At 48.2% G+C, this 11,760-nt stretch overlaps 1 protein-coding gene and 1 long non-coding RNA gene across 2 annotated transcripts in view; one reads left to right on the top strand and one right to left on the bottom strand.

Annotated features, from left to right (window-relative positions):
* Nucleotides 1-11,270, bottom strand: part of LOC124053858 (myelin regulatory factor-like protein) — an 11,848-nt gene extending 578 nt beyond the window's left edge. Inside the window, exons 1-22 of the mRNA XM_046379411.1 lie at nt 11,036-11,270; nt 9,342-9,511; nt 8,945-9,038; nt 7,874-7,935; nt 7,278-7,713; nt 6,639-6,854; nt 6,308-6,503; nt 6,097-6,173; nt 5,725-5,835; nt 5,564-5,654; nt 5,257-5,457; nt 5,039-5,147; nt 4,652-4,761; nt 4,370-4,515; nt 3,252-3,407; nt 3,073-3,141; nt 2,696-2,742; nt 2,444-2,605; nt 2,291-2,338; nt 1,848-1,932; nt 1,653-1,727; nt 1,196-1,307 (exon numbers count right to left, since the gene is read on the bottom strand). Of these exons, the coding sequence (XP_046235367.1) occupies nt 1,196-1,307; nt 1,653-1,727; nt 1,848-1,932; nt 2,291-2,338; nt 2,444-2,605; nt 2,696-2,742; nt 3,073-3,141; nt 3,252-3,407; nt 4,370-4,515; nt 4,652-4,761; nt 5,039-5,147; nt 5,257-5,457; nt 5,564-5,654; nt 5,725-5,835; nt 6,097-6,173; nt 6,308-6,503; nt 6,639-6,854; nt 7,278-7,713; nt 7,874-7,935; nt 8,945-9,038; nt 9,342-9,414 (2,676 nt within the window). The 5' untranslated portion in view covers nt 9,415-9,511; nt 11,036-11,270. The remainder of the gene's footprint in view (nt 1-1,195; nt 1,308-1,652; nt 1,728-1,847; nt 1,933-2,290; nt 2,339-2,443; nt 2,606-2,695; nt 2,743-3,072; nt 3,142-3,251; nt 3,408-4,369; nt 4,516-4,651; nt 4,762-5,038; nt 5,148-5,256; nt 5,458-5,563; nt 5,655-5,724; nt 5,836-6,096; nt 6,174-6,307; nt 6,504-6,638; nt 6,855-7,277; nt 7,714-7,873; nt 7,936-8,944; nt 9,039-9,341; nt 9,512-11,035) is intronic.
* Nucleotides 8,071-9,319, top strand: LOC124053859. The gene is made up of 3 exons (XR_006842245.1): nt 8,071-8,206; nt 8,424-8,528; nt 9,307-9,319. It is a non-coding gene; the product is annotated as an uncharacterized LOC124053859 (long non-coding RNA).
* Nucleotides 11,271-11,760: the final 490 nt, after the last annotated feature.

The following is an 11,760-nucleotide window of genomic DNA, read 5'->3' as shown; positions in this document are numbered from 1 at the left end:
CAGACAGACAGGCAGGCAGACAGACAGGCGGACAGACAGACAGACAGGCGGGCCGACAGACAGACAGGCAGGCAGACAGACAGTCAGGCGGACAGACAGTCAGGCGGACAGACAGACAGGTGAACAGACAGGCAGACAGGCAGACAGGCAGACAGACAGACAGACAGGCAGGCAGACAGGCAGACAGACAGACAGGCAGACAGACGGACAGACAGACAGACAGGCAGGCCGACAGGCAGACAGACAGACAGGCAGACAGACAGACAGACAGGCGGACAGACAGGCGGGCCGACAGACAGACAGGCAGGCAGACAGACAGGCGGACAGACAGACAGACAGGCGGGCCGACAGACAGACAGGCAGGCAGACAGACAGGCAGGCAGGCGGTCAGACAGACAGGCGGACAGACAGGCAGACAGGCCGACAGACAGACAGACAGACAGACAGACAGGCGGACAGACAGGCAGACAGGCCAACAGACAGGCAGACAGGCCAACAGACAGGCAGACAGACAGACAGACAGGCAGACAGACAGACAATCGTCAGCTCAGGGTTTATTCAACAGACGTCCAATCACCAGTTTGTTTCAATCAAATTGTGACTGGATTTCATTAAAGGACAACTTATTTATTGTTTCCCATCAGTTAATCATCAGATTCTGCTTTGATTGAATTACTTGCCCCCCCCCCAGCGGTACTTTGTCCTCGTCCTGCGTTTGGGTCCCAGCAGAGACCGTTGCAGTCTGGTAACGTGTGTGTCAGTGTGTGTGTCCTGGACGAGTGTGAGCGTCGCTGTGATTAGCATGTTGTTGTCCCGATGTCCCTTATTGATCAGTGTTTCCTCACACCTCCTGCATTATTAACCGTAACGGTACCTGAGGTCAGCGGACTGGAACCTCAGTGACCCTGAAACCAACACCCAGCTCGGACCTGTTGATCCAGCGTGTGTGTGTGTGTGTGTGTGCGTGTGTGGTTTCCTATGACACACATCAAGCACTGGTGTCCAGTTCACTTCAGTGGACTCATGGTGTTGGTACTCAAATATAGTACTTAAGTGTTTGCGGTACTCGTACTTTAATTTCATTTTCTGTTGATTTGCACACTTTACACACCAGCTGTTGAATCATGAACATGTTTCTCTGATTTGTTGTGTTTTCCTCGTGTTTCTTCTGGTCTTGTGAGTCCGTCAGGCTCACCTGTGTGTTGGATGCGTATCTGCTCCCAGTCACGGTGTTCACGTCCAGCAGAGCAGAGCAGGCGGCCGACTCGTCGAAGCTGCACAGATGAACCACCAGCAGCTCTGTAGAGCTACACACACGTACAACACACACGCAAAACACACACGCAAAACACACACGCAAAACACACATGTAAAACACACGCGTACAACACACATGTAAAACACACGCGTACAACAGGTTTCATTTCCTGTCTGGTCCAACGTTTCACTCAGTCCCCTCAGCTCTGTCTTTATTTGTTGTTGCAGTCTCTGCAGACTCTTGCAGGTTGCAGCTGGACACATTCGTTAGCTAACAGGCTGATGTTGTTTCTAAATGAAGGACATCGAGCTAAAGGTTCAGTAGTGAAGTGATTTCGTAATGCCTGCTGTGTTTGGTGTGTTTCAGAGCAGACTGATCTCCAGTCAGTTCTTACTTCATGAGCAGCGTGACTCTCATGTTGACCGGGACAAACTGGCTGATGGGGATTCTGTAGATGTACCTGCCAGGCCTGCAGGAAACACAGCGAGAGCAGTCAGTCCTGCTCACGACACAACAAGTAAAGCTTTAAAGCGACACCTTTTTCACCTGACAGGTGTGTGTGTGTGTGTGTGTGACATCCTTCGCTCACCCACACTCGTCTCTCAGGCAGTACTTGTGGTCGATCACATGCTGGTTCTCTTTGATCATGAACAGCTGGATGGTTGTGTTCGTCCCTGACGGACAGAGAAGGACGGACGCTTCAGTATTACAGTACAACAAAGCACTTTCGACAGCTCTGGTCTGATGGGTCCTGCTAAGGGACTTTTACTTGTAACAGAGTATTACTGCACTGTGGTACTGCTGCTTAAAGAAAAGTACTTCTTTCCCCTCTGTGGCTGCCTGGTGGGTGTCTGAGATATTCTGAGATATTTATTACAAAAGTCTACAGCCTTAAATGTCCACCTTCCAGTCCTGGCTTACACTTACTGTTGGCTGGAGGAGCTGCAGCCACAAGGGGGCGCTAGTCTGTCTGTCAGTGAAAGCGTCAGTGAGTGAGTGTGTGCTGTAGAAACGTAGAAAGTAAACACTCACAGTCTCTGGAACTTTTCAGTTTGCGATAAAGTTCTTCTCTTTGTATTTCTGCAGAACAGAACACACAGCAGGAATCAGCGTTGGCGCCCGATAAACGTGTTGATCTGCATCCTGTATGACTCAGCATCTACAAACACGGCGAGCTGCTGCTACCTGTCACGTTAGACCTTTCTGCTCCCGCTGATTCGGTGGAGGTGATGTTGGAGCCGGTGGTGTCTTTCTCGGTTGAAGTGCAGCAGTAACTCTGATCACAGTACAGCAGCTCACAGAAGTTCACGTCTGGCGGCCCCGGGTCAGGCTGGCTGGTCGCTGGTGCTGATAGGAAGCAGTGGGAGTTAAAAGGTAAAGGTGAGTCGGTTTGCCTTGTTGCTTGGTGTTAGAATGAACTGAATCGTGTGAAAATACCTGTGGTGCTCCAGGCCGTGGTCTGTGGAGGAACCACGCTGCCGTTACTGCGAGAGGGGAACAACGTGAGCACAAACAACACGACACCGGGCTCACAACCCTCAGGATAAAACATTTAAGCAACAGTTCAAAGTTGTGTTGCTGTGTGGTTGCTAGGAAACCATGAGGATGTTAGCAGGTGGTTGGTGACGTGTTAGTGGGTGTGGTTACTAAAACGCTTTACAAGGTTTACTGGTTGGTGTGATGGCGGCGCTTGCTCGGCTGTGACCCTGGGTGCTACGAGGTAGACATTTGGTGCTTGCTGGATGTTGCCTGATGATTGTGAGGATGTTTTGTGTTTCCTATCATAATGGAAAAATAAAAGCGTGGTCTTTCACCTGCTGCCAGGTAGGTTCTCAAAGTCTTCCTCCAAATTCAGCAGGTACAGAGCAGTGATAGAGATGATGCTGCACACACACACACACACACACCATAATTGCTTTGAGTTAATATTTTCTCTCTCGGTTTAACACATCCTTTCTGTGTGGTAAAAACAGGAAGTGACATCACGGCTCACCAGAAGGCCATGGTGGCCAGCAGGACGAAGACGCTGGCCTGGAAGACTTTGTGCTGCAGACAGCTGTGCCTCTGACTGCCTTCCTTCTCAACTTTCTCAGTCTGACAAGCGTCAGGACTTGGCGTCGTCGGCACATTGTTGTGTTTAATGGGTTTGCTTTTGGAGAAGACACACAAATTCGAGCTTTTAATTTCCCAGCCTGGGATCAATAAAGTCTATCTATCTATGTATTTTACTCTGAAATTACTGATTACAAATGTGAGCCATCATTTTCACAGTTTAAAAAAATTCTTGCACTGCAACGCAGTCGTGTGAGACTTCTCTTCTTTAAGGAAAAGGTCTCAGGGATCCTTCCTGTAAGGCTGGCAGACCCTCAGAGTAGCCGCCTCAGCTCGTTTACTGGATTTAACTTTGACGGTTGCCCTGAAGGATGACGTTGCAGCCATTGCAATCACGTGGCGGCTGCCAGCTGAGGTGATCTACTGGATAAAACCTCTGGAGTTGGTCCAGTTGGTAAGTGTGAATCATTTCCACAGCAACACATGGAACTGCAGGGTCCAGGTTTCAAAACACCTGAATTCACCTGTACGTCACCTCACCCGCACACAGTAACCTTCACTCACAGAGACTCAGCTGTCCTTGAACTGTGACTTGGTTTTACACACTGATAACACAATGATGTAACACACACATGCACATGCACACACACACACACACACACAACACTCTTCATCATGTATACTCCACAGTGTCGCCGGAACTTCACTCATTTTTATATAAAAAAAATACGAGAAGTTAAAGCAAAAAAAAGTGGAAAATCTGTGTGGTTGCTAAATAATTTTGGCCTAACAACACACTGACGGACGACACATTATTAATATTATAATAATAATATTATGATCATAATACGTCCGAATTTTAAGACTTTAGCTGCAGTATTAAAACAAAAAGGACCTCACTATTCAGCCTCATTTACATCATTAAAGGGTTTAAACTCTGTTTCCTGAATGACGAAATGTCACTCATGAGCTGTTCCTCGTGACCTTTTGTCCGCCCCCGTAAACACTGACGTCTATAATAACGGATGAATAAAGGAGTGGATGAGTGGGTGGAGGTACCCGCTGGAGCGCAGGCTGCCGCTCAGGCTCTTTAGCTTGGCCAGTCGGCGGTTCCAGACCTCCAGGTCTTTAATTCGGGTCTCCAGGTTGTCGGTGAGTTTCGACAGCTGCTGCACTGCCCCGACGTTCTCCATGAAGATCTGCTCCTGGGGAGGAGGAAGAGGAGGGAATCAGAGGAAGCAGTTTCCCCCGAGTCAGAGCTCAAACGTCACACATTTAAACAAAACTAACCAGTAAAGACAAACACAGTCAGGAGGGAGGACAAAAACAGGAGGAGATTACCTTGTCCACCATGAGGAAGTTGTGAATCTTCTCTCCGTCAGAACAGCTGACGTCTCCGACCTCCTTCACTGCCGTCGGCAGCAGCTCCTTCACCTCCTGAGCTATGACACCTGAGATATCAGGAGATAGTGTTCTCATAATGCATTCAAAATAATCGCAATATACAGAGCTGGTGGGTGTGGTCAGTTACCTGTCAGGTGGGTGTGGTCTGTTACCTGTCTGGTGGGTGTGGTCAGTTACCTGTCTGGTGGGTGTGGTCAGTTACCTGTCAGGTGGGTGTGGTCAGTTACTTTTCAGGTGGGTGGGGTCAGTTGCCTGTCTGGTGGGGTGGTCAGTTACCTATCTAGGGTGTGGCCAGTTACCTGTCTGGTAGGTGTGGTCTGTTACCTGTCTGGTGGGTGTGGTCTATTCCCATGACGGACGCAAATTCTGGCTTATAATCGAACTCGACTATTCTCATCTGATTGATTCTCTTCAGCTGCTGCTCAGAGTCGACCTGACAAACAAAGCAGATGAACTGAGATGTGGAATAACATGAGAACAAACTAAAGCTCATATAATTTTTATCTTCTTAGCTGATCTGTTTTAAATTTAAATTAGCTCACCTCCTGTATGTTTTGCTTGGCGCGGCAGTCCGACGGCTGCATGACGGCGCCCATCACCTTGGCGTTGCCGCAGACAACTAACGCCTCATCGGGGGAGTCGGTGTTGATGCCCACTCGTCCTTGACAGATCACGGCGTCCTGCGCCACCCCGCGCTGCCACAGGGTGTCCCCGTCCATCTCAAACTGACCAGGGTTGGAAGCCTGCAGAGAGGAAACGATGCTGAGCGTGAGACTGGCGACAGTTTCGCCGTCGACTCAGAATTGTCTGTCGGCGGTTCGATTCACGGTTTACGGTCGGTGTGGTTACCCTGACGATGATTCGCTCTGACACCAGAGCTGTGAGGAGGAAAGTCTCTTCCTCCACTGCAGCATACAGACCAACCACCATCTGAAAATATCTGCAGACAAACTCACAGTTAGCACGTAGCTTAAACTGTTGTTCATGCGTCTGTAGTCTCGCTCACACACCTCTGGTCAGGGTTGGGTTTGCCTTTTTTCCTCATGTTGTTGGCCGTCGTCTCGCTGAAGTGCAGCCGGCCCAGCGTTACCTTGGTGATTTTGCCACTGGGCAGACTGACCCTGGAGGACCAGAATTTATTGTCTTTAGAGGATCTTTAGGCTTTTACAGCTCACTGACCACCTTTGCATATGTTTTTTGAGTGCAGCGACAACAGGCTCATCACTGACTCTTGTTGTTAGGAGAGCATAATTCGTGAATCCCCTCCCACCCAACCACCCACCCAACAGCCAATCACATGCTTGCACTGGTAACAACGGACATGCCGACTGTTTACGTGGGACAAGCAGCTGTAGTCTCTAAGCGTGACATCCGTTACCTACCTGACAGGGTGGAAGGGCTTCTTGCTGCGGTCGGGCTGAGACTGCTCAATGGTCACCTGGTGGCTTGGAGATTCCAGCTGTGAGACATACAGGTGAGTGAATGGAGATTAATTTAGCTTAACGTCTATGCAATGAAGGGAATGCATGATTCTCCTTCATAGTTTTGGGCCCACGGGGTGGAGACAGACAGGTTGGAGGGTCTTGTACGTACCTTGACCCCGAACACTTTTATCTGGAAGTGGTCGATCGGCTGAGGCCCACTGTGCGTTCCGACGTACTGCGGCTCTGTGGCCACGCCGATGTGAACGGTGACCTGGAAGTGATTCTTCTTCTGGCAGACGAAGGCCTCGTCAGCTGCTGAGTAGACAAAGCCTTTGTCTGTGTCAACATGGTAGGCAGGAGGAGACCTGGAGACACAGAAGAATAGAAAATCCTGTGTGAATTAAAGTTGACTCAGCTTTGTGCAGATGCTTGGCGTCGGCCTGTCCAACAATATCTCAACAGCTACTGGTTTACACTGATTTGGCTGCTTCTGTACTCACAGTGTCTGGTAGCTGCTGTTGTACAAAGTGCTCCAGTGTTCCGGCCTATAATGATCCCACGTCAGGAGCTGGTAGGATCCCAGACTCAGTCCACCACCACCTACGCTGTTCCCTGAGCTGCCACCACGAGTGCCGTCAGTTTCACTGCAGGAGGGTTCGATTCCCGCTGATGGTTCCTCAGACTTCGATCTCCTCCTCTTTTTACTGTCTGTGGAGCTGAAGCAGGATGACACAGAAACATTCAGAGGTCAAACCAAACCAGACATGACTGGCTACTGGACCTGAGCAGGTGTGGATCCTCCTCTAGCTCCAACCACGCTTCAACAGTTTAAGGTTCTCCACTGCTGTAGTCGCTGCTTCATCCTTCATCCACTGTGCTTCTTACTGGCTCATTTTTAGTTACACTCACATTTTTAGTTTCTTTGTTTACATGTTTCTTATTTGGGACATTATTTGCAAATATAATATAAATTTACATATTTTAGAAGGTTCTGCTGTCTCCACTTGAAAAATATCCAAAATATGACCTAGAGAAGGTTGTCCACTGTCAAGTCTCTTCTTCTGACGCCTTTATTCAGCCAGCTGGCATCTTATTAAAGACAAAAAGTCACAAACTGGCAACGCTGAAAGTCTGCTTACTGTGTGTGCAGCGTGGGGGTGGAGCCCGGCAGACAGGTTGAAGGGGGCGTGGCTAAGCTTTGAACCAGGCCTGGACCAGTGCAGGGTGTGGCGTAGCTGTTCGTGTGGGGCAGTGGTGGGGAAGGTGGTGTTGGAGGGGTGTAAATCTGCGAGCTGCTGTCTGGACTCAGGTAGTGCGTGTGTTCAGGTGAGTGGTATGTGTGCTGGTGCAGGGGGGCAGGTCGAGCAGGTGGGCCAGGTGAGGTCCCAGGCTTGTTGTAAGTGTTAGTGAGGCCCAAACCGCGGAGCTGTTCGTGAGTCAGCAGCTGACGGTGCGCAGGGGCGGAGCCTCGATCCTTAAAGCCACAGGACGAGGAATGGACGGGCTGCCGTGTTGACTGGAACACGTCCTGGGTGGTCTGCTGGTTCGACCAATAGGGTTGCTCACAGTGGAAGTCTACCAATCAGAGAAATGCAGCATATTAGTGGACAGTTTCTGTGTCAAAAGGTGACTGTAAAAGTGTTTTTCAATTAAATGTTACAAACATCAAAGAATACAAGGCAATCACATGTATTTCAAAGTCTTCTTGCAGTAAATGTACTATTTGAAGCTGTACCTGGCATCTGTGCAGGTGAGCAGGCCTCCGAGCTCGAGTCAGGAGGAGACTCAGGGAGCATGCTGGGAAAAAACCCCAAAAACAATCAAATGAGACAGAGAGCAGTTAACACACCACGCTGAGGCCCCGGCGGCTGGCGCTTTGCGGTTCTGTTAGCTCAGAGAAACACGCTTGTTTGGTACTTCCTGCAGGATACAATCTAGAGGAAGATCAGGCTGTGGCTGCACTGACAGACAGCTTTGAAAAGTCACATTTTGATATGCATGTGATATGTGGTCTTTAGGCTGCAGCCTGGCCTATCAGTCCTGACCTCAAGCCATCGTACTTCAGGAGGTAAGTTATATAAGCGCAGCGCCGCCCCTCATTATTACCACAAACTATCTGCGAGGCTTTGGACCATCTGGATTACCAGCAGCAGTTTGGTCAGGCCAGTCCGCCGTGTGGTTTAAGAGCTGCAGAGTGAATCGACTGACTGTTCAGCTCCAGTCGCTTCAGCAGTTTGTCACTTTAATGTCCTTAATGTTAAATGTTGGTGCTTTAATGTTTAAAGCACTGAAAAAATGTATACAAATCCCCGAACGGGACTGAAGACATGACGCTGGCGTCCTCCATGGTGGACCTGTTTACAGTCTTCACTCAGCTGATAACCAACTAGGTCAGTGTTGTTCGTGTGTGCGTGTTATGTAACAGCGTGTGTGTCCTGGTGTGATGCCGACACAGTCGGGTTCTCCTGTTAACATCATCACTGATGTTGCTACCCAACAGTTTGTTTTCTTATCCCACATGAATTTTGCATTTTAATATGGACAAAAAAAGTCCTCTTTTTTACTGCCAGCAGACATAATTACTGCTCCTGGTACAAAGTATGAACGTACTTTTATTCAAATACTACACTTAAGTTCTTCACTTGAATCTTTCCATTTTAGCTACCATGTTTAAAACATGAATCTGATCGAACTGAGTTTGATTGATCTCTAATCAGTCACAGAATGATGTAATACCGCAAGTGTGTGTGTGTGTGTGTGTGTGTGTGTGTGTGTGTGTGTGTGTGTGTGTGTGTGTGACTCTTACAAGCTGCCGGGGTCCATGTCATTGCTGAGGTACTGCTCCAGGATGCTCGTATCCACAGCAACAGAACTGTCCAACACACCACTCACATCCTGGCCTGCGTACACACACACACACACACACACACACACACACACACACACACACACACGGTTGATGTTAAGACAAAGAGGTTTGAGTTTTGTAAACTCAGCATGAATTATTTCTTTAAAACTTATCAAACATTTTGCCTTTGGACACTTTCAATGGCCACTAGGTGCTCATTCAAACCACAGGCTCCTCATGAAGCCATTAAAATCCATCCAGAGCTTCTGTCTGTGCAGGCCTTTCAGAATGAAATGAAAGTGATCTTCTCGTGTGATCAGGTTCAGACGGCTCCGACGACTTGATGCAAACTCACCGCTGAAGAACTGCTGCAGCGCCTCGTTCTCTCCCAGCACCTGGACCGGCAGCCGGCCTCCTCCAGGCTCCATGCTGCCCAGCGGGGGGCGCTGCAGACGGGGGCGCGGGGTCAGGAGGGGTCAGGAGGGGCCCCTGACGGAGCTGCTGCTGAGGGCCTGAGGACGAAACCTGCAGGGGTGAACATGTAAAATGTCAGTGTTTAAAACTCTCTGAGCGTGTCCGCCACGTGTGCAGTGACTCATCAGTGTTAACCATCAAAATGTTAAAATAAAATGTACTTTAAATTTACTTTTGAGACATTTACACCACATTTTACATCAGATTTCAAAGAAATGGCTTCTACGTTGGTATTGGTGCTTTTACGTGGGCAGGTGTAGGGTTTATGATTAAATAAATCATCTGATAGTAATGCAGAGTAATCCAGATTAGAACCTTTGACTGTGTTACAGATCAAAGCTTAACCTTTCACCTGTCAGGTACACACAATGCAATTAATGTTATTAACTGATGTGGTTGTACAGGTGTGTCGCATTTTGTTCAGAAGTGCAGTGAAAGTGGAGATACTGTTGACGTAACTTTCTTTTAATAAAAGTAACGATCATCAGAATCACCAAACAAGTGAAGCTGAAACGCGTCGGAGGTTAAGAAGGTGTGAGTTTGTAGAACTGAGGTGGAAATCCATCCATCCATCAGCTGACAGCACACGAGAGGTGAGTTACACCTCAGCAGGTCGGCACTTTGTAGAGACAACAACAACCATTCAGGTTCACCAGCAACTGAGACGCCAATTAACCTGCCTGTCTGCACAAAACGTGCAAACTGCACACTAAAAGGCTAAAGCAGGCACACACAAAGATGGCCGACGCGTCTCCACCAAAATATCCCTGATACGAGCGCTGCCATCTTGTTCTGGTGATGTCATAGAGTGAGTGGCCATCGGGAGGTGGAGCGAGTCACACCCGTCTGAGCCAATCAGGAGCAGCACTCAGCTGTCAATCATGATGTTTCAGCCCCTTTTTAAAGCATCAAATAACTAACAAACCAAACTGATCAGACAAACGCTTGAACAAACATCAGTGTGATCAGAACGACCTCAACTGACAGAAAACATCTTTGGGAAGAATTGATTTGATGTGTACTCTGAGTTTTTAGTTTGGCTCGTGTCCCGTCTGCTAACATGGAGGGGGAGGGGCTTATGAGCTGTACTGCACTGTAACAACCACTGCCCCCTCACAAAGATCTCGCAATCTCATTCCAGTAAAGGCTGAGGTGTCACTTGCAAAAACTACTTAAAGCAGAAGTAAAAGTGGAGTAAAACATCTCGGAGACTGACTCCACATACAGACTGATGCACGTGGACGCACGTTGAACCACTTTATAGGTACTTTAGTCTGGGGGCTCCCAACCTGAGGGGTCGGGCCCCTCCGAAAGGTCACCAGATAAACCTGAGGGGTCGTCAGGTGATTAACGGCTCACTGAACGCGTCTTGTTGTCCATTAAAATTTCTTTCACAGAAAGGAAATAATAGTTCATCTTTATGAAGCATACGTTGTTTTGTGTCTTCTTTTGAAAAAATGTACGAAATTGCTTGATTTTCTGACATCTGACTTCATAATTTCTCCTGCTGGATCAGATGCAGCAGCTCAGACCCGCTCGACACAAACAGCAGCAGACATATTTGTTCAAACACACCTGCAAAGTTTCCCCAAGATGGCCGCCAGTCGATCAGCGATCCCTGATTTTATCCAGCCTGTTTGTCCTCAGGTGTAATCCATCTGTGAGGGCTGATTCAGGGTCAGATATATGATACACACTGTTCATCCAAATCTGTCCCAAATTGTCTTCTTCTTCTGTGGTTTTCCTTCAGGGAAGTGTTTCCTTTTGGTTACTAATCTTCTTCCTCTGCTTGGTGTTTGTGGCGTCTGTGAATCGTCTCTGTCTGCCAGCTGAACTTTGAGCTTTGAACAGGAAACGGTAAAACACATTCACACACCTGACACAGGTGTGTAACATTTGTGTGTGTGTGTGCGCGTGTGTGAGATGAAGCCATAAATCAAGCAGTCATTTTACTGGAAGAGTACATACAGACACATGTTTGTATCACAATATTTGTGAGGACGTTTTGGGAAATCCTCACTGGCACATCACATCTGGTTTGTTTCATCAAGTGTGAACACGTTGTTTGTTTGTGACACTTTGTAAGCATCTTTCTTTACAAATACTGGTCAAAGTCTGACTGAGCAGACTCAAGCACTGCACCTAAAGGGACAATTCACGCACAAAGAGAAATTCAGTCATTATCTCCTCACTGTGATCCGAGGCTCCAGAAGCCCTGAGATCACAAACTGATTTGAAAGGACCTTATTTACTCCCTTTGTTCTCTGAGCCTCATGACAAATGACGCCTGACCAGCAATA

This window comes from Scatophagus argus, chromosome 22 (assembly GCF_020382885.2).
Source record: "Scatophagus argus isolate fScaArg1 chromosome 22, fScaArg1.pri, whole genome shotgun sequence".
NCBI classification, from domain to species: domain Eukaryota; kingdom Metazoa; phylum Chordata; class Actinopteri; family Scatophagidae; genus Scatophagus; species Scatophagus argus.
The sequence above is the reverse complement of the archived record's forward strand: the minus strand, read 5'-3'. Positions and strand labels throughout refer to the sequence as shown.